This window comes from Mirounga angustirostris, unplaced genomic scaffold, assembly GCF_029215605.1.
Source record: "Mirounga angustirostris isolate CCGP_5_RB_7025 unplaced genomic scaffold, mMirAng1.0.hap1 SCAF_6, whole genome shotgun sequence".
Lineage (NCBI taxonomy): Eukaryota > Metazoa > Chordata > Mammalia > Carnivora > Phocidae > Mirounga > Mirounga angustirostris.
Window position 1 is genome coordinate 128,329,929 of NW_026991714.1, and position 22,773 is coordinate 128,352,701.

The 22,773-nt window shown below is 38.2% G+C and overlaps 2 protein-coding genes across 4 annotated transcripts in view; one reads left to right on the forward strand and one right to left on the reverse strand.

Annotated features, from left to right (window-relative positions):
* ARMH3 (armadillo like helical domain containing 3) overlaps positions 1–22,773 on the reverse strand; it is a 181,025-nt gene that overhangs the window by 62,282 nt on the left and 95,970 nt on the right. For all 3 annotated transcript variants that reach the window (XM_064595201.1, XM_045878674.3, XM_064595200.1), the window contains one exon: positions 17,189–17,264. In XM_064595201.1, the coding sequence (XP_064451271.1) occupies positions 17,189–17,264 (76 nt within the window). The remainder of the gene's footprint in view (positions 1–17,188; positions 17,265–22,773) is intronic.
* On the forward strand, positions 6,386–7,917 carry LOC123845605 (cytochrome c oxidase assembly protein COX20, mitochondrial-like). Its single transcript, XM_064593558.1, has 2 exons — positions 6,386–6,514; positions 7,885–7,917. Exons 1-2 carry the CDS (start codon positions 6,386–6,388, stop codon positions 7,915–7,917), a joined length of 162 nt encoding a protein of 53 aa, XP_064449628.1.

Consider the following 22,773-nt stretch of genomic DNA (forward strand, 5'->3'; position numbering starts at 1 on the left):
TAATTCTGCTTATTATTATCTTCCACTATGTAAAACTATATTTATAATTAGGCTGGTATCACAGTAAAATGACAGTAAAATGCAGACACAATTCATTTAACAATTAATGTACTGAGGCTAAAAATTCTTACCATGTCATTAATTGCCAGCTTAAAATGCTGCCTCAGTTTCAGTTTTAGATGATCACACACCTTCTTTAAGAACCCCGGGGAAATGCAATGCACAAGGCAAGGCTTGTTTAGAGGAGAAATAACAGGCAGCAGTGAATTTCACACTTTTCTCTCCCCACGGACCCCAACTCAGAAGAGCCTTTACTGTGACCACCACACTTACTACTAATTAAAAGAGAAAACAGTAAAGAGCATCTTCTTTCTCAGTAAATTTTACCTCCCACCTGACCTCACTCCAAACTGCCTCTTCATTGTTCTCTACCTGTTAGGTTCTAATTTCTCAATATAAGAAGAACTAATGCTTGCTGCGATCTTTTTTCCTTCTTATTCTTCTCCTCCCTTTTTTAAAAATTTAATTTAATTTCTTTATTTCAACTGGTAAATCCCTCTCCCGGGATTTTAGGAGAGTAGGAGGACAGAGGAAGATTTGAACCATTCTATGAAGGTTGTCGTCCCTGATTTTTCTATAAAAGGATTTTATTTTTCTAGTCTGGCCCTGGCTGATGATTCCCCACCCACAGTTTTTTCTTCACAAATTTATTTTTTACAAAGAGCTTTGCAGTTGATTCTTAAGGAGGTTTTTTTCCAGTCTTTGAGGCCATTTTATATAAGAGCAGCAAGCCAAAACCCAGAAAGGGGAGAAAATATTCCCAGATCATCCACCAAATCAGTAGAGTCAGGATTAGATCAAAGCATCTGGACAAAAATTTAGAAGGCATATTTATCAAATGTGCTGACGATACAAAGCTGCAAAAGAAAACCAATACATAGAACGACATAATCAGGACTCAAAAATTATCCTGATAAGCTAGAATGACGAGCTGCAATGAACAAGACACATTTGATAAGGATAGAGTTTCATTTAGGTTAGTTTAAAGAAAAGATCAACTGGAGATGTTCAAGAGATTCACCAACACAGTTGTAGTAGCTCTGAATGGTAAGATTTTAGATGATTTTACTTTACTTTGTTCTTTGCACTTTTCTGCATTGTTTAAAATTTCTATAATGAACAGGTAGCATTAAAACAAGCAAACAAACAAACAGGGGCACCTGGGTGACTCAGTTGGTTAGGTGTTGGCGTCTGACTCTTGATTTCAGCTCAGGTCATGATCTCAGAGTCATGAAATCAAGCCCTGCATTGGGCTCTGCACTCAACAGGGAGTCAGCTTGTCCTTCCCCCTCCCCCTCTACCCACTCTGTGCATGCATGCATGCTCTCTCTCTCAAATAAATAAATCTTTAAAACAAACACCAAATAAACAACCACCACCACTCAAAACACCACTACCAACTTAATAATTTAAGGATGGGGGCGGAGAAGAGTTAGCTTGAGAGCAGGTCACTTCAAGCAAATTTGAAGGTTTTAGTGGGACCTAAGCTTGTTATGGACCAACAATGCAATTCAGCTGCTGAAAAACTAACACAATGGAGCCTGCAAATAAAATGTGTCCAGATCCCAGGTGCTAACAGTCTCCTACTAATCTAAACTACTCAGATCATATCCGGATCCAGTACTAGGTGTCATTCAATCCAATAAACATTTACTGAATGCTTATTTGGTACAAGGCATGCCCGAACACCATACTTTAGGAGGTAAACTGAGAAGTTAGAATATGTCTAAAAGACAATCACAGTATGCCAAAGATTTTAAAACCATGACATATGATGAACAATTGAAGGAAGAAAGGATACTACAGAAGAGCAGGAGTATACATTTTAGCCCTTTGAAGAAGACAGTATGTAGAAGAGACAGTACATTTTTTTTTTTTTTTTGGTGTTGCAGCTACAGGTTCAGGTTATAAAGAGGAAGACTCCAACATGAGGAATAGATTCTCATCATTTTTTTAAAGATTTTATTTTTTTAAGTAATCTCTACACCCAATGTGGGTCTTGAACTTAACATCCCTGAGATTAAGAGTTGCATGCTCCACCAAATGAGCCTGCCAGGTACCCCAAAATTCTCATCATTTAAAAAACTGAATAATCTATAGCCTAAAGTATTAAGCACTATTTCACTAAGTGTTCAAGGAGAGGCTGGATATGACCCCAACAAGTAAGATTTATGCTTTGGAAAGGAGACCAGAGGAGATGGCCTCTTCAGTTCTTTCAGCTTTCAAGGTTCTGTGATCCTGGCACTGCTAATCTGCAAGATCAAAGTCCAGTAGAAAAGAGAAGGTATGGTACCTGGCATTCTGGTATAAATCTGAGAATTTAGAGTGATTATGTTCCTATGAGCCAAAAACACTCCTCTTTTTTTCCCCTTTATTTTATTATGTTATGTTAATCACCATACATCATTAGTTTTTGATGTAGTGTTCCACGATTCATTGTTTGCGTATAACACCCAGTGCTCCATTCAGTACGTACCCTCTTTAATACCCATCACCAGGCTAACCCATCCCCCCATCCCCCTCCCCTCTAGAACCCTCAGTTTGTTTCTCAGAGTCCATAGTCTCTCATGGTTCGTCTCCCCCTCCGATTTCCCACTCTTCATTTTTCCCTTCCTACTATCTTCTTCTTTTTCTTTTAACATATAATGTATTATTTGTTTCAGAGGTACAGGTCTGTGATTCAACAGTCTTACACAATTCACAGTACTCACCATAGCACATACCCTTCCCAATGTCTATTGCCCAGCCACCCCATCCCTACCACCCCAGCACTCCTGTTTTTGTTCACAATATTCAAAGAAAACTAAAGTTTCATCCGCTGAAGAGATGCCTATTGTGTTTGCTGACAGGATAGTATATTACTACCCAATAGTAATGGCTTCCTCAATGCACTAGCAGATTAACAATCTACTGTGTTCTACATGATTAGAATACCTAAGTTAATTGACCAGAGTTCCAGCCTGACTTTTAGGAAAGAAAAAATGGAGAAGGAAAATTAAGGGATAAGATGAAGAATTGCCCACAATTTAAAAAGACTCCTTTTTTAAGTGCCCTAGATATGGGATGGAAAAAAAGGAATTAGGGACCTAAAATTATGCCTATTGATCCCATTTGTGACTAGGATTTATAAAATTTACAATTAGAAACCAGCATTTTGTGAACTAAGTCATGATTAACTGTCTGTACTTTCTAGCAAGAGTTCCTTTTGAAGAAGAAAAAAAGAAACCAACCATTCCTCAGGTGAAAATGAAACTTTTTCTTACCTTGGGATCAATAATAATTAGGGAGAAGCACGTCCCTAAAGGACCAAGGACAGCTGTACCAGCAAAAGCAGGCCATCTCCAGAGATCCAGAGGATGAGAAGAGCTGGCTGGGAAAAAGCAAAAGCCCAGGAATAATAGGCTTTGGACTGCTAGACTCTAGTCCCTTCCCACCGCAATAGCCCTACTATAAAATGAGTCAAATACCTTTCTTCCTGACCTACTAAGACAGAGCAGCAATTCTAGGTCACCCTGACTGCCCCTCTGGTTCTCAACTCCTAGCATTTAGAAACAGCTATAAAGACAAGGGAGCTGTAACAGAAACAGAAGAATAAAAAAATGCTCCTAAGACCAGAGGCTGCTGGTTCTTTTGTTTGTTTAAGATTTTATTTATTTATTTATTTGAGAGAGCGAGGAGGGGAAGGAGCAGAGGGAGAAGGACAAAGCAGACTCCGTGCTCAGCATGGAGCCCAATGTGAAGCTCAATCTCAGGGTCCTGAGATCGTTTTCTCAGCTGAAATCAAGAGTCGGACGCTTAACCACCTGAGCCACTCAGGCACCCCAAAACCAGAGGCTTCTAAAGAAAAGATCCCAAGGCAACCTCACACAAACACACCACACTTCCTCTCATTCATTCTTTCTCTGAATTTCTCTCTTCCCAGGTTTTTGATGCTTACCTAATAAAAAACTGAAAAAAGCATAGGGTAGGACCTACTAACTAAAAGATTAGCAGAATAAAGGACTTACATCAGATGGCTCATCTCAGATACCCATAAAAAAGTCAATGCTAAGTTTAAAACCTAAAGTTAATTTACCACACCATAAAATTATAGGTATGAGATCCAATTAACTATTAGTGGGACAAGTGCGAACCAAAGGCCTTTGCTGTGTAGATACACATTTGGAGAAACAAAGAATGTTGTTAGACTGTGAACCTAAAAATTGAGGAGAGAATTTGCTCTCCTACCCTGGGGGTCACTCACTCACACACATGGGACCAAGAGCTAGAACATTCTGGAGGAAACTGACAATCATACATTTCTTCTCCAGTGCTCTCAGCAATTTCACCTGCAGCTGTCTGCTAAGAATCAAGCCCTTTCAACTTACCTCAAGGCCCAGGACTCTTAATTACGTCTAGTCACCAGGAAGCAGCTACTCTGGTATCACTGGCTTAGTCACAAATACAGTCCCTCCAAACCACTTCCAATATGTTCAAGTAAGTACGGGACATAATTCATTAAGAAAGAGAAAAATATCAATGTAATTAACAAGTAAAAAGATTGTCTAATTGTTTCCTAAAACAACATTCAAAGTAAGGTCACCAGATATATATATATATAAGATCTTTTCCAACTAACTCACTCTTACAAGTTTCCTCCAGTTGGCTATTAACAATCCTATAAAACCCTAGCCTTTACAGAAGGTGAGGGCCCACACCTGGAAGGCCTCAAGTGACACTCTCAGAGCATGCACCTGGAACCCACTAAACAGGTACTTCTATTTTACAGTCTAGTAGCTTGATTCAGGATAGAGGGCTGAATTCAAGGTTGACTTCTTTTCTCCTAGGAGTCACACTCCAGAAACAGTCCCTTATCTGAGCCAACAAAAATAAGGCACAGTCAGCAGACCCACACTAGTGGAAGAAAATGAGATGCAAAAGATGGGGCACAGGACAAGAATATTTTCCACAGGGGTGCCTGGGTGGCTCAGTCAGTTAAGCGTCTGCCTTCGCCTCAGGTCATGATCCCAGGATTCTGGATCGAGCCCTGCATTGGGTTCCCTGCTCTGCAGGGAGCCTGCTTCTCCCTCTGCCTCTGCCTTTCTCTCTCTCCCTCTGAATAAATAAATTACTGAATAAATGAATAAATTTAAAAAAATAAAAATCTAAAAGAGTATTTTCCACAAACGAACACTGACTCCAGACATAAATGCACACACCTAACAACTCCTTTATCCATTCCACATCAAAGTACTGTGTCCTTCTCTCAAAGCTATATACCTCCAAAACGAGTGTTTACCAATTAGTGCTGTTACTTTTGTACCATACTCTTTCTTTGTTATAAAGTTCAACATGCAAGCATCAAGAGCCAATGAGCTCTCTATACATTTTTAGCTGTAGGTTAGTAGCTCACCAAAAAATGGAGCAGGATCTAGAATGCTGTGTTTAATACCTACATGTGAGAAAATGTCTCACAAACAAAATGTATCTAAACTCTAAATACAGACTTTTCCCCCACTCACACCTAGTCTTAGCTCCAGACATGATAAAATGAACAAAATTATGGTCCTGTTTCTAATGCATCCTTACCTTCTCAGGAAATACATGAAATTCTCCTTTTTAGTGTACTTTTTGGCAAATAAAGTTTAGTATAGTGAGTGTTGCATGTGTATGTTATTTAGATAGAGCTACAGTGATATTTCTATATCTCACCAGAATTTAGTATAAATATAAACAGTTTCTAATTCCAGTAAGTTAAAATGTATATGGTAAGCCCTACAGCAATCACTAATGAAACAACTAAAAAAAATAGTGAAAAAAATCATTAAAGAAATCAAAGTGCTACATTGGAAAATATTCATTTAATGCAAAAGAAAGCAGTTAAGAAGGTACAGAGGGAACACAAAAAACATGAGACACATAACAAACTAAAAGTGAAATGTCAGACATAAGTCCAGTTATATCAAAAACAACATTAAATGTGAATGGAACAAATAACACAATCAAAAGGCAGAGACTGCCAGTCTAGATAAAAGTAACCAAGATCCAACTATATGCCATCCATCAGAGGCACATTTTAGATTCAAAGATACAAATAGGTTGAAAGTAAAGGAATGAAAAAAGATATGTCATGACAGATATGAAGGCAGAGACAATTCAACAATAAAAATTGGGCACTGGAGCCCACGGCCACCTCACTGGAGCATGGCAAACTCACCAAGGGGAAGCCCTTTAAACTTCTAGAAATTTTATATGCCAAAAACATTCCCTGTGCACAGGATTCAATACTGTATGGTTCATTAGGATCTGCTGGGCTGGCCTTGGACATTTTTTGTTAACTAGTAGAATGAGAAGATCATGTGATGCTGGAGTAGGAGGATTTATCTTGGTGACTTTAGGACGCTGGTTCCATTGTAGGTATAATTACGCAAAGCTAAGAATCCAGGAAAGAACTGCCAGAGAAGCAATACAAAGTGTATGCCAACAGACAACTTAGATGAAATGGAGAAATTCCTAGGAAGACAAAAATTACCGAAACTGACTCAAGAAGAAACAACAATCTGAACATAGCTATATAACAAGCAAAGAGATTTAATTACTAATTTTTTTTTGAGAGAGAGAAAGAACGTGGGGGAGGGGCAGAGGGAGAGGGCGACAGAGAATCTTAAGCAGGCTCTACACCCAGCATAGAGCCTGATGCAGGCCTGAGATCACGACCTGAGCCAAAATCAAGCGCTGGATGCTGAACCGACTAAGCCACCCAAGCAGGCGCCTCTTCAATTACTATTTTAAAAAACTACCTGTGAAAACAAGCCCAGCCTCTGATGGCTTCACTGATGAACTATACAAAGATTTAAAGAATTAATACCAATCCTCTAAATAGTCTTTCAAAAAAACTGAAGAGAGGGGACCACTTCCCCAACTCATTCTATAAGGCTACCAATACCCTGATATCAAAACCAGACAAAGACCACAAGAAAAGAGAACTACAGAGCAATATCACTGATGAATAAGGACACAAAAATCTTCAGCAAAATACTACCAATCTGAAACCTGCAACATATAAAAAGAATTATACATCATAACCAAGTGGGGCTGGTTTAACATCTCAAAATCAATTAATGTAATATAACCGTATCAATAGAATAAGAAACAAAAACCACATGATCATCCCAATAGACACAGAAAAAACACTGACAAAATCCAACACCTTTTCATGATAAAAAAAAACACTAAAAAACTAGGAATAGAAGGGACCTTTTTCAGCCAAATAAAGGGCATCTAAAAAAAAAATCCACAGCCAAATGTTTTATAAATTTAAAATGTAAGAAAAAAATTAATACCACCTATAATCCCTCCAATCAGAGATAAAAACACATTGATTAGTGGGGCACCTGGGTGGCTCAATCGGATGGGCGTCTGCCTTCGGCTCAGGTCATGATTCCGGGAGTCCCGGGATTGAGCCCCATGTCCGGCTCCGCCTCAGTGGGGAGCCTGCCCTGTGACCCTCCCCCATCTCATGCACTCTCTCTCTCTCAAATAAATAAATAAAATCTTAAAACAAAAAAACACTGATTAGTATCTTTTCAGTTATATGCATATTCCTTTTGGGCACATTCTCCTTTACCAAAATAATGGCAAGAAGGCAGAGTAATAAAATAATAAAGCCAAAGTTTCACGGTCAAACATCTCAAAGGGCTGGAAGCGATGGAAAACATAAATTCTTCCCATCTGAACTATTTTCCCAACAATAATGCCAAGATGCAGGCTGACAGCCTAAGTTCCAGTGTTGCCCCTGATGTCAGGTTGCAAATAGTATCATTCTGTATTTCTGATCCCTTCTAGGTCCACATAAGTAGAGCCAAGGGAACTGAATAAAGTTGGATATGGAAGGGAGTTGCTTTCTAGAATGAAGTCCCATGCAGATCATCAGAACCAAGGCTGTAAGACCTCCAGACTTGCATAGGAAGAACAATTGTTTAAAAAAGATGATAATAGGGGCACCTGGGTGGCTCAGTCGTTAAGCGTCTGCCTTCGGCTCAGGTAATGATCCCAGGGTCCTGGGATTGAGCCCCACATCGGGCTCCCTGCTCAGCGGAAAGCCTGCTTCTCCCTCTCCCACTCCCCCTGCTTGTGTTCCCTCTCTCGCTATCTCTCTCGCTTTCAAATAAATAAATAAAATCTTAAAAAAAAAAAAGATAATAATGAACATTTACATAGAACTGACTGTACTAGGTACTGACTGACTGTGTGCCCGGTACTATTCCAAGTCCTTTACATATATTGTCATTTAATCATCTCAGCAATGACCCAGGTTCCATGAGGAAACTCGAAGCAAAGAGTGGTTAAAAAACGTGTCCAAAGTAAGTGGTAGAGCTTAGACTCAAACTCAGAGAACCAAACTCTATAGAGTCCCTGCTCTTAACCACTATGTTATGCCATCTCTTAAACAAGCAGAGCAATGAACAAAGCTAAAAAACAAACAGAACAGGGACATACAGAAAAAATGTGGAGTCTCAAATTCTACACTCATCAGTTAATTCAGCCTGATTTCAGTTAACAAATCAGAACTGTGGTTATCTCAAAAAAGCAAAGTGGGTGCTGGGGATTGCCACGTGCAAAAAAATGAAGTTGGACCCTTACCTTACACCATATATAAAACTTCCCTTAAAATGTATCAAAGACCTAAATGTAAGAGCTTTCTTACATTCCTTTTCTTAGAAGGAAACATGAGAAAGCTGCAGGACTTGAATTGACAATGATTGCTTGGATATGACACCAAAAGCATGGTCAACAAAAGAAAAAAACAGATAAGCTGGACTTCACCAAAATTAAAAACTTTTATGCATCAAAGGACACAATCAACAGAATGAAAAGGCAATCCACAGAAAAAAATATCTGCAAACCATGTATTTCATAAGAGGCTGGAATCCAGAATATATAAAGAATTCTTAAAATTCAACAACAAAACAGCCAAACAACCCAATTTAAAAATTGGCAAAGGACAGGAATAGACATTGCTCCAAAGAAGATAGACAAATAGCCAATAAGCACATGAAAAAGATAACTAATACCACTAGTCATTAGGGAAATGCAAGTCAAAACTGCAATTCAATAGCATTTCATACTCATCAGGACAACTATTATAAAAAAAAATAGAAAATAACGAGTGTCATCCAGGGTATGGAGAAACTGGAACCCTTGCACAACATTGGTAGGAATACAAAATGGTGCAGCTGTTATGGAAAAGGGTATGGTAATTCCCCCCAAAAATTAAAAATAAAATGACCATATGATTCAGCAATTCCACTTGTGGGTATATCCCCAAAGGAAGAAAAAGCAGGTTCTCAAAGATTTGTACACCCATGTTCATAGAAGCATTATTCACAATAGCTAAAAAGTGGAAGCAATGCAAGGGTCCATCAATGGATAAATGGATAAATAAAATGTGGTATACATACAATGGAGTATTATTCAGTCTTTTAAAAAGTTGGGGGGGGGGGGGCACCTAGCTGGCCCAGTCAGTGGAGCATGGGACTCTTGATCTTGGGGTTGTGAGTTCAAGCCCCATGCTGGGTATAGAGATCACTTAAAAAAAAAATGGAGGAAATTATGATACATGATACAACATGGAAAGAACCTTGAGGATATTATGCTAAGTAAAATAAGCCAGGCACAAAACAACAAATATTGTTTAATTGCTCTTATAAATATGTTCCTAGAGTAGTCAAACTCACAAACACAAAGTGGAATGGCGATTGCCAGGGGCTAGGAGGAGGGAATGAGGAGTTACGGTTTCATTTCAGTTGAAGAATATGAAAAAGATGGCTCACGGTGATGGCTGCACAACAATGTGGATGTACTTAATGCCACAGAACTGTAGACTTAAAAATGGTTAAAATAGTAAATTTTATGTTATGCATATTTTCTTGCAATTTTCTTTAAAAAAGGCTAAGTGAGGGGCACCAGGGTCGTGAGATCAGGCCCTGTGTTGGGCTCCGTGCTCAGCAGGGAATCTGCTCAAGATTCTCTCTCCCTCTCCTGCCCCTCCCACTCCCACACTCTCTTGGGCTCTCTTTCTCCAATAAATAAATCTTTAAAAATAATAAAAATGAAAAAAAAAAGAGTTCAACAAAAAATAAAAAATAAAAACAAAAATGATGATGATAAATTTAAAAAATTTAAAAAGTAAAGCGGAAAAAGACCCCAAGGGAATTTCAGATTGAGGGAAGGAGGGCTTTTATATACTAAAGTCATACTCACCTAAAATCACAGTAGCCCCAACTAAAAATCTTAATATTCCATTACAAATACCTGAATTTCTTCAACCAAGACTTCTTTACTGTACTGCAGTTCACCAAACCCAGCTATGACCTAATGCAAAACCTCACTTTGCAGCATAAACCAAGTTAGGGCAAAACAGATGATTAACCACATGGGATTCAGTGTTTGGTTTTTTTTTCCTAGCTGTAGTCTCAAGAGATTAGAGAACAGCAATTATTAGAATAATATGTAATGCTATCAGTCACTGGGGAAATATTATAGCAGCCTCATTTTGGTGCTTTGTTTTAATCTGCATAATGCTTTTCATTCTCTGTAATGGGAGATCAGCAGGGTCTGTTTACCAGAAGAAAGGTCATTACTGATAAATTCTAACCCAGGGGATAATCTGAGCCTGCCTGTCTGCCACTTTTGAGCAGACAACTGGTCTAGAAGCTTATTTTCATGTACTTCTTGCTATTCAAGAGTCAACAGCCCAATGCCTCTGCTCCTGTCATTTGATTGCTTTGATCCATATTTACTTTTCATTAGACTACATTGCATCCTTCAGCTGAAGTGCCTGGTGTCAAACTGTTCCTCCTCTCAGCTCATCATCAATATCCATTCTGATTAAAGAACTGTGATTAAGAGGCAAATTCTGTAGCCCAAACAGGTTCATGGGCAAGGGGATTTGGAGGGACTCTGCCTAGCTGAGACCTTACATTCCCTTTCCAACCCTAATTCTGGCCATCAACAGTAATGTGCTCTCCCTGATTACCGCCTGTGGGCTTTTTCTCCATGACATTCAGAATTCTATATGCAGCCTGCTCCAAAGGGTGCTATGCCCAATGAACCCCCCTATCTAGAGGCTGCTGAGAGCTATTCTTGTTCCCCAGCCTCCCCAGCAGAGTGTACATTTAAAGCTTTCCTCCTCCTCCTCCCCCTCTTTTTTTTTTTTTTTTTTTTTTTGAGGGGATATTTTTTAGGATGAAGGAAAACAGCTACATAAGCACACAAGCAGGAAGTAGGGGAAGGACTACTTCAGCACTGAAACAAAAAGATCATGGAGTAAAGAGAGGGACAAGAGGCAAACTCACAAGGTGAACAATTAAGACATTTATTCTCATTCCAAATCCCAAGCTTGTCACTAATCACAGCAATATCTAAAAAGTCATTCTTGTCAGCCCTGGAGGGCCTAATGGATAAAAAGTCATTGCCAAAGAAAAACTAAACTTTAGCTTAATGCATTCCTAATATAGGAAAAATTTAATATATTAATCACAGAGTTAAAACTTTATCCACCTTAAGAAAATTACAGATCAGGAAAAAACCTATTTGCAATGATTCAGCCACTATTTCTGTGAGCAACCAGAGAATAGGATTGTGAACTTGGTGCTAATAAAATGCTAATTAAGTGAAAAGCATTAAGATGTTAACTTGAACAGATTCATTAAGGGCTTCAAATTACTTACCTTGAAAGTTGTTTGGTTAGATGAAGGTCAGATTTTAGTCTAACATTTTTCTTTTTCTCTTTTGACTAATTAGGTTAATAGCAGACATCTTCCTAAAGTATAGGACCTCACTAGGGTAACCTGCTAAGTGGTGGCAGGAAATATTTAGCATATAAGTCTCCAAGCAAAACTTCCCAAATGCTTTCCTTCCAGTCCTGCATTTGGCCCCTCAGAGTATTTTTCCTTTGTGGACCAGCTGATCTGTGAAGGCAGCTAAATTAACAATTATACAAAGTAGAATTTTAAAGGTAGAGCAGTAATATTTTATTTTTCTTGTGGCAAAACAAAGGAACAACCCGCCTATGGGAAGGAACAAATATAGGGCCCTGTACATTAATGACATCAGGTATTCCAATAAAAACAGCAGTTTCGGGGCACCTGGCTAGCTCAGTCAGTAGAGCATGTGACTCTCAATCTCAGGGTCATGAATTCAAGCCCCACATTGGGCATGACGGCTACTTAAAAAAAGAATAGTTTCTCAAAAACTCTAATTTGAAAAGATATACACACCCCAATATTTACTGCAGTATTATTTACATTGGCCAAGATATAGAGGCAACCCAAGTGTCCATCAAGAGATAAATGGATAAATTTGTGGTATATATACATATACATTCACACACAATGGAATATAATATTACTCAGCCATAAAAAGGAATGAGATCTTGCCATTCACAACAACATAGATGAACCTAGAGGGTAATATGCTAAGTGAAATAAGTCAGACAGAAAAAGACGAATACCATATGATTTCACCTACATATGAAATCTAAAAACCAAAACAAACAAGCAAACAAACAAAAACAAACTCATAAATATAGATAACAGGGGTGCCTGGGTGGCTCAGTTGAGCGTCTGCCTTCGGCTCAGGTCATGGTCAGGTCCTGGGATCAAGTCCCACATCAGGCTCCCTGCTTAGCCGGAAGCCTGCTTCTCCCTCTCCCACTCCCCCTGCTTATGTTCCTGCTCTTGCTATCTCTCTCTGTCAAATAAATAAATAAAATCTTCAAAGATAAAATAAAATAAAATAAAATAAAATAAAATAAAATAAAATAAAATAAAATAAAATAAAATAAAATAAAATAAATACAGAGAACAAACCAGTAGTTACCAGACAGGTGGGGGCAAAGGGATGGATGTTATAGGTGAAGCAGATTAAGAGGTACAAATGTCCAGTTACAAAATAAGATGAAAAGTAGAGCACAGGGAATATAATCAATAATATTGTAATAACTATGTATGGTGACAGATGGTAACTACACTCATCATGGTGAGCACTGCACAATGAATAGAATTGTTGAGTCGCTATGCTGTACACCTGAAATTGATAGAACATTGTATGTCAACTATACTTCAATTTAAAAAACAGCAGTTTCTAAGCAGCTGCATTTTAAGAATCTCTCTGAAGGATCAAACAGGAAGAGAGAGACAAATTGTTTAAACACAAATAACTCTGACAATTAAAGAGCTGGCATGACTAAGCCACGAAAGACAAGTGAAAAGCAAACAGACTGACACTTGAGCAAATTTAGGCCTCCAAGCATGTGGAAGCACTTTTAATTTTCACTGTCACAATCTGAACTCCAAAAAACATTAAAGTCTGCAGCCTTTCTGCCTTTCACGGGCTGTAAGATACTATGTTAGGGTTGCCATTAGATGTATTGCATTCCAGAAGATCCCAAAAACATAACTTGTAGCTGTCATCAACTACCAAACCACCTTGAGGCCCTCTCAGCTGTTAGTTAGATGTCTGAAAATTTCATATGCAACCCAAACCTTTTCCATGGTTATCAAAGAACATACTACAGGAGAGGTGGCTAAGAGTTCGTTCACTCTGCCTTAGAAATCTTTTCCAGCTGTGGGATTAGCACAAATAATCTTTATAACAACAAAAGTAAATGTTGCATGCTATCACAGATTTACTTTGTTTTTTTTTAAGATTTTTACTTATTTATTTGACAGAGACAGAGACATAGAGAGAGAGGGAACACAAGCAGGGGGAGTGGGAGAGGGAGAAGCAGGCTTCCCGCTGAGCAGGGAGCCCGATGCGGGGCTCGATCCCAGGACCCCGGGACCATGACCCAAGCTGAAGGCAGATGCTTAACGACTGAGCCACCCAGGCGCCCTCAGAGTTTTACTTCTAAGCCTCTATATACTCTATCCTTATTAATAAACTTGGTGGCCAATAGTTAAACATCCCATAGTATCCCTGGGAGACCCATGGGTCCAATTTTCTGACACAGTCTCTTGTTTTCTAAACCACCCAAAGTTAATAGTGTCATGGATGTACAACACAAGCTCTTAGAAAAAAACCAAGGGAGCATAAGGCAGCACTCATTACCACTGGAGTGGAATGCAGACAGGCATACCACTTTTTCACCCTCAGCCAAGAGAATACTAACTCTGAGAAAAGAAACTCCCTGCACCATCCTCATTCAAAGCATCAAAATCTACCTACAAAAAAAGCAAAACATCTTTCAAGGTTAGGGATAACATCTTAAGTTTTATAGAAGGGATATATGAAGACATACTTAAGAAACATTCTAAGGAAGGCTCAAAATGCTAATCCTAAAAGCAGTATGGCATTTACTAAAAAAATTAAACAGAATTATCATATGATCCACCAATTCCACTTCTAGGTTTAGGCCCAAGAGAAGTGAAAGCAGGAACTGGACAGATATTTGTACACCCATATACAAATAACCAAAACACAACGACCAAAGGGTGGAAGCAACCCACTTGGGATTTCATCAATGGATGAATGGAATAACAAAACATGGCATATACATACAACGGAATATTAATCGGCCTTAAAAAGGAAGGAAATTGTGACATACTACAACAGAGATGAATCTTAAATACATTATGCTTCAGGCCAATATTTTATAGTTGACTAAGTGCTTTCACATACATTATATAGTTCTCACAACTATTTCCCCGTGAAAGAGTTGATATCATCGTGATCTTCATTTTATAAACAGTGGAAAGAGGTCCAGAGGAGCTAAATAACTTGCTCAAGGTCACACATTAAGTGGTAGAGACAAAAATTTTAAATCCAGCTTCTCTAACTAAAATTTCCATGTTCCTTTCAACACATCATGCTGAGTTTTCTGTTTACCTCCATGGCAGCCTTTGATGCAACTCTATGGGAGCCATTATGGTACAGAAGAAGCAGCCCTGGGGTGCTGGGCTGGCTCAGTCAGGGTGCTTGGCTGGATCAGTCGGTGGAGCATGTGGCTCTTGATCTTAGGGTTCTGAATTTGAGCCCCAACTTGAGAGTAGAGATTACTTAAAAATAAAAAAATCTTTAGAAGAAAGAGCCCTGAGCCCTGGACTTGGGAGTTAAAGGACCAATGATTCTCAGCTTTGCCAAACAACAACGGTGGGACTTTCTGCAATTCACAATATCTTTAAGACTCAGTTTCCTCACTGGTAAAAAGTGTATTTTTAAAAGCTTGTGATATACTCTATAGAGTTTGAATACTGAAGAAGACAGTATATAAAAGAGCACAAAGCTTAGCACTTATTAAGTGAAAATAAGTGTCAGAAAGGAAAAAAAAGTAAACTTTAGCTGGCTTGGCATCACAACTATTTTGCCCTGATCTGGCCTTAGTGTGGTAAGCAACATTCAAACACATTTTTCCTGTAATCTCTTGAGAAAATTGACTGTATCTTTGATACTTTTGACATAAACGCCAAGTCTAATTCATTAGTGACAGTGAAGATAATCTAATTATTCCCTGCAGCAGGTTCATCAAAGAAATGTGAGGAATGAAATGAAGGTAGAGACCTGATGGAGACTTGCAAAGAGAAGAAAGAGGTCATGGTTATAGGCATCCGCTCAAAGTTCAGCCCAGTCCTTTCTGGGCTATTCACAAAAAGCATAGGCCAAACGCTTAAATCAGCTGTTTGACGACCCTTGGGAAGAATAAGGACAGCAGCCAAGCCAGAAGCCACTGAAAGGGAAAGCAACAAAGTAGGAGATAAAGCAAGCATAAAGGAATGTGATCAAGGAAACAGGCCCCAGATGAAAAGGAGCTGCCTGGAAAGCCTAAGTAAATACATGAATAAATAAACACAACATAAATTATACCCATATGAACTTCATACTCTAGCCCAGAATCTGGAGCTTCTTTCAACCACCCACATTTGTCATACTGCCCTTGGGTCACAAAGGGATATTTGGGAGAAGGCAGTTTGTAATTCCTGATTCTTTTTATTTATCATAAGGCCTCACTACAGTATCTGGTTTATTTGCTAGGTACAGATAAGCATTTGTGAGATTTATAAAACTGTGTTTGCAGCAAAATGTCTCTGGGGTCAGGTAAGGCAGATCAACCTTCAGTGCAATCTTGTTAGCACATCTCACCCCCTTGCCCCCTCACTCCAGCTCTCCCAACACACACATTTCACACTTCTCCTTTTGTTCCCAGATGTGCCAAATACCGCTGTAAATCACCACAGGACATTATACTTTTTTTAAAAAAAGGAGAGGGAGAGAAAAATATTAAAAAGAAAGGAAAAGAAAAGAAAGATACAGAAATAAACACTAAATCCCAGCGCTGTCACACATTAGAATCTATACCAACTTGTAGATGTGCATTACCATCACTGGGAATGTCTGGCAAGGCTTACATCTGGAGCTAAATCAAGTTTCCCCATCTGTTGGGTTTGCCTCTTCTACTCAAGTGTTAATTTTTCAATTGTTTGCAAGAACAATTTAATAATTGTTGAGAAAATGGGAAATGATAGGCACAAAGGGAACAAGGAATGTAAGGAAAGTCAGCTTGAGATTTCATGATACTGAAAGCACATTCTCTCCATTTACAAACAGCTCACTCCTGTGAGTGTGTGGTATTTCCTCAAGACCCTAAGCCAAACTCCATGTCTGACTCAATTTTATCCAATACATATAACACTCTGTAATTGCTTTGCTGTTTCATAAGGAACCTAAAATAACTTAGCCCCATGAGCTCCATTTGCCTCTGTTTACCACAAATAGAAAGAGCCATGTAAAGCAAAACGTCAAAGTTCCAGATCCCCATGAGTCATTCCCTGAACTCACAGAGAATGGCAGAAAAAAATTTTTCAGAGAAAAGTTTTCAGATGGCCTATACACAGAAAAACACTTTGGCAACAAAGGGCTTGCAACCATCTCTTGGTAAGAAAATTCATAGAACAGCACTGTGAGCTATTTCAATATGACAATATGAAAGTCTCATGCACTCCTGCTTTTCTTGATCAAGTACGACATTTCTTCCACTCCTACAGATATCAGGGCTTAAAATAGCAGTGTTCAACACACTCCACTCAGAAAGGTACAATAAACCTCAGGATGAGCCAAGGAATGCTGAAAGAGGTAAGCTCTCATTCCTTACCTGATATTAACTAATGCATGGGTCACCTTGCTAGCTGCTTCTTTCCACTGGCCTGCATTGGTAGAAAGCCTCAGGACTGTAAGGAAGAAAAGAAAAAAGATCTGTTAGACCCCCGTATAAAACACAAATATGAGGAATAAAGATACATCTTGGAATAGCTTTATTAGAATAACCAAACAGAGCCTATACCAACATTCCATTTAAAACTTCCTCATCTCAGAGAAAAATATTAAGGGCTTATTCTCAACTATCTTCACCAGGATTTTTTTTCTCTAGCTTTTTTTCCTTTCTATCAAAATACTCCTCTACCTTGGGTTCCCCTCCATCTACTCCCTACTAACTGGTTTCCATACTTAGTTTTTACATTCATTTAAAATCTACACTGAAGTGGTAAGGTAAGATTAATCTGGCTGCCACATTTATCATTTCCCTAATGGCTAGGGTTGATTTAGTGGAAATGGCTGGCTGAATAAGTATCCCCTCCTGCTCCATACTTACCTTTCTCCTAAAGATTTAAGCTGGGTCAAACAGGGCAAATAATCTTGCTAGATAGAGGATGGTCATGTTTCAACCAAGGAGTAACCTGTTTTAGCTCCTATGACTTAACTGTGTGACCTGCAACATGAATCAACAGGAAAAGCCTTCCATTTTCTGACCACATTCTATCTCTTTTCCACACTTACCAATAGGAGGAAAGATGATCGAAATACAGAATATCCTCAATCAGCTAAGAGCTTCAGGACCATACAAACAGTACTGATACGACTTTACAAAAAAGAGACAAACCAGCACAACTGCTCCTTGGAAGAGCAAGCACATGGTGGGCACCCCAAGTTTATGTTTTTAATGAAGGAATAGTTAATAAGAGCCAAGTTTACTATGTGCCAAGAAGCGAACAAAGTTAGGTTATATGAAAGATAGCATAGAGATGAAGAAACAGACTCAGAGGAGACAAGTAATTGATCTAAGTCATTCAAACAGTTGTATGTAACTGAGCTAGACTTTGAACCTGGAGAATGTGACTCGAGAGCATGTACTTACAGTAAATGGTTATGAGTATGAACCCTGAAGCCAAACGTCAGAGTCCAGTTCCTGCCCCTGCCATTTACTAAGACAATAATAGCAATACTTACATGAAAAGATTATTATGAAAATTAAATAAGTTAATATATATAAAGCCTTAGATCAGTGTCTGGCACGTAGTAAATGTTATATATTAGCTATTATTATTTAAATAAATGGTCTCCCAAACAAATGAATGAATATATCTGAGACTTTCCCAAAGGAAGGAAAGTGGAGCCCAACAAACATTAAGAAATGTGTAACCAGGGGCGCCTGGGTGGCTCAGTTGGTTAAGCGTCTGCCTTTGGCTCAGGTCATGATCCCAGGGTCCTGGGATCGAGCCCCCCAACGGGCTCCCTGCTCAGCGGGAAGCCTGCTTCTCCCTCTCCCATTCCCCCTGCTTGTGTTCCCTCTCTCACTAACTCACTCTCTGTCAAATAAATAAATAAAATGTTAAAAAAATAAAAATAAAAATAAAATAAAATAAAATAAACTATTATTTAAAAAAAAAAAAGAAATGTGTAACCAATTTGCCCAGGAACTTTATACCTGAGTACCATCACTAGCTACTCCAGCCCATTATTCTAGCAAGGAGAGTAACAGCAGCAGCTAAATCTGAGGGAAGGCCTCTGGCTGTAACCAGGAAAGAAAACTCATTCTAGCAATACCACATTTTTATAAATTCATGCAATTTTATGAAAGAGAGTATGGAAGCCTTAATAAAACATATTATCAGAACACTGCTTTTCTAATTTACAAGATTTAGTGCTGGGGAAGTTGGTATAGTTCCAAGTAAAGGTCCTTTAGTTAAAGTGTATGTACAAATTTAATCATGTGATGAACACAATTGTTTAAGCAGGTCAGACATATCTTTTCCAACTCAACTGTGAAACTCCTTAAATGTGTTTCACTAGATCCTCCACTAGATCATAAATTCTCTGAGGGTGGGGACCAAAACATTTATGGAATTGAGCTGAATTTTCCTCTCCTTAACTCAGAGAGGTATTTAACTCTGTCCATGATTATTTCTCTGTAATATTCTGTCAGCTCTGTTCCTTAGTGAACAGGCACCAGATGACCTCATCACTGCATTTCCTTTAAAAATGCCATAGGCTTTTACATTCTTTTCTGTTACCAAATTTAAACACAAAATTATTTCAAAATGCCCTAAAAGCTTCAAGCTAAGGTAATCATTTATGTAGTAAATTATAGTTCACAAAAGTAACATATTACACACCCATTTTAAATAGAGACATAAGTAATAGTAAAAACTGGAAACAACCATAATTTCCATGAAAAGAATGGTTAAATAAACTAAGCCCACACTGAAAAAAAAAAAAAAGATTTAAGAAAAGTACAAAAAAAGAATATTTTATGACATATGTTTTAAAAAACCACAAAATAGAAGAATAACATGATTACAACTATGTAAAACTATGCATACGTGTAGGCTAATACACAACTATGAAAACAATCATAGCACTAGAAAGGAGAAACTGTAAAATTTATTTTTTCCATCTTGATTTTTCTTTTTATTTAGTATTTATGATTATCTTTTTTAATGAAAAAAAAAAAAAACCCAGTTCAAAATATGGTATCATTTATGGTTCAGGGCAGTTCCTTCCTTTGGAGGGCCTTCCTATTCAGTGGACTTCACTGCAATAAATTAATGTCATAGGAATATTAAATGTGTGCCTTCATCAAAAATGTTTCAGTGAGCCTTCCTCTTCTAGCCATGACAGAAGAACAAAACATAATTCACCCTCCTACCTTAAATGACAGAACCCTGGACAAAACAGATGAAACAACAACTACCAGACGTTGGACAACAGGCATACAGAACTGTGATCCCTGAAGAAAAAAAACAAGGTGAGCCCTACGATTACCCCAGCTTACTGCATGGAGAAGTTTCTAGCCTGTGGGACAGGGAGGAGGAAACTATACAGAACCCAGAAGTCTTGCCAAGCCAAAGACATAGAGACCAACACTTGGAGAGGCCAAGGCACCTAGAATTTGTGAGACAGAGTACTGTAGAAGAGGGAGTTTGACAAGGAACTCTGGAGGTCTGTAGAAGGGTCCTCTTACATCTTTTGCTGAATACTGATGTGCATATATAGAAGAGGAAAATACTCAAGGCTGGGCACAGAGAACCACTGGAAAGGAAAAGAAATTGTTAAGCTCACAGAGGGCTCCACAAGTAAAATAATTTGTCTTTCCACCAGCAAGAGTAGAAAGACCTACTCATACACTGGTTGTCAGACAGAGTCTGCAGATGGATAATGCATTAGCAATGGGGCCAAATTAGCATTAAAGATGGCTCTCAACCTCCCCTGACAACCCTTAAATACAAACCTGAAAGGATAAAACTGATTTCCAAATAATGTAACCACATTCTAGAACAAAGTTTAACTATATAAAATAATATAACAAAATCTAGCACTCACAACATTAAAATCACAATGTCCAAAATCTAATTTAAAATTTACCAGGCATTCAAAGCAGGAAAATATGACCAAATAAGCAAGAGAAAAACCAGTCAACAGAAACAGATCCAAACATGAGGAAAATTAGCAGAATTAGCAGAAAAGGACATTAAAACAACTACTGTAAATATGCTCCATATTCTCAGGAAGACTGAGGAAAATACAAATACAATGAGGAAAGAAATGGACATATTAAAAAGAAGTCCAAACAGAACTTCTAGGGAAGAAAAAACCTTCTGAAATGCACACTACACTGGATAAAATGAACTAAGATTAATGAGATTAACAGCATATTTAAAAATACAGAAGAGGCATCCAAATCGGGAGGAAGAAGTAAGCTGTCACTATTTGCATATGACATGATACTATTTATAGAAACACTAAAGACTCCACCAAAAAAACTATTAGAACTGATAAATGAATTCAGTAAAGCAGCAAGATACAAAATTAATATACAGAAATCTGTGTTTCCATTCACTAGTACCCAATGATCAGAAAGAGAAATTAAGAAAACAATCCCATTTACAATTGCATCAAAAAGAATAAAATACCTAGGAAAAAACTTAAGAGGCGAAAGACCTGTACTCTGAGAACTATAAGACACTGGTGAAAGAAATTGAAGATGACATAAATAAATAGAAAGATATACCATGCTCATGGATTGAAAGAATTAATATTGTTAAAATGTCCATACTACCCAAAGCAATCTACAGATTCAGTTCAATCCCTATCCAAATACCAATAGCATTTTTCACAGAAATAAAGCAAATAATCATAAAATTTGTATGGAACCAAAGACTCTGAATACCCAAACCAATCTTGAGAAAGAAGAACAAACCTGGAGGTATCATGCCTCCAGATTTCAAACTATACTACAAAGCTACAGTAATCAAAACAGCATGTTACTAGCACAAAAACAGACACATAGATCAATGAAACAGAGTACAGAATCCAGAAATAAACTCACATATATTAATCTATGACAAAGGAGTCAAGAATATACAATGGAGGGGCGCCTGGGTGGCTCAGTTGGTTAAGCGACTGCCTTCAGCTCAGGTCATGATCCTGGAGTCCGGGATCGAGTCCCGCATCGGGCTCCCTGCTCAGCAGGGAGTCTGCTTCTCCCTCTGACCCTCCTCCCTCTCATGCTCTCTGTCTCTCATTCTCTCTGTCTCAAATAAATAAAGTCTAAAAAAAAAAAAAAAAAAAAAAAAAGAATATACAATGGAGGGGCGCCTGGGTGGCTCAGTTGTTAAGCAACTGCCTTCGGCTCAGGTCATGATCCCAGGGTCCTGGGATCGAGCCCTGCATCGGGCTCCCTGCTCCGCGGGAAGCCTGCTTCTCCCTCTCCCACTCCCCCTGCTTGTGTTCCCTTTCTTGCTGTGTCTCTCTCTGTCAAATAAATAAATAAAAGAAAAAAGAAAAAAAAGAATATACAATGGAGAAGAGACAGTCTCTTCAATAAATGGTGTTGGGAAAACTGGATAGCTATATGCAAAAAAAAAAAAAAAGAAAGAAACTGGACCACTTCCTTATACCATATACAATAAACTCAAAATGCATTAAAGACCTAAATGTAAAACTTGAAACCACAGAACTCCTAAAAGAAAATATAGGCAGCAGACTCTCGGACATCAATCTTAGCAGTATTTTTTTTTGGATCTGTCTCCTCAGGCAAAGGAGGAAAAAGGAAAAATAAACAACTGGGATTCCATTAAAATAAAAAGCTTTTGCATAGAGAAGGAAGGAAAACATCAACAAAACAAACCTACTGAATGGGAGAAGACATTTGCAAATTAATATCCAAAATATATAAAATATATAACGAATTCCTACAACTCAACACCAAAAAAACAATCTAATTAAATAATGAGTGGAAGACTTGAATAGACATTTTTTCAAAGAAGACATATAGATGGCTAATGGCCATGTGAAAAGATGTTCAACACCATACTCATCAGGGAAATGCAAATCAAAACCGCAATGAGATATCACCTCACCTGTCAAAATGGCTAATAATAAAAGACAAGAAATAACAAG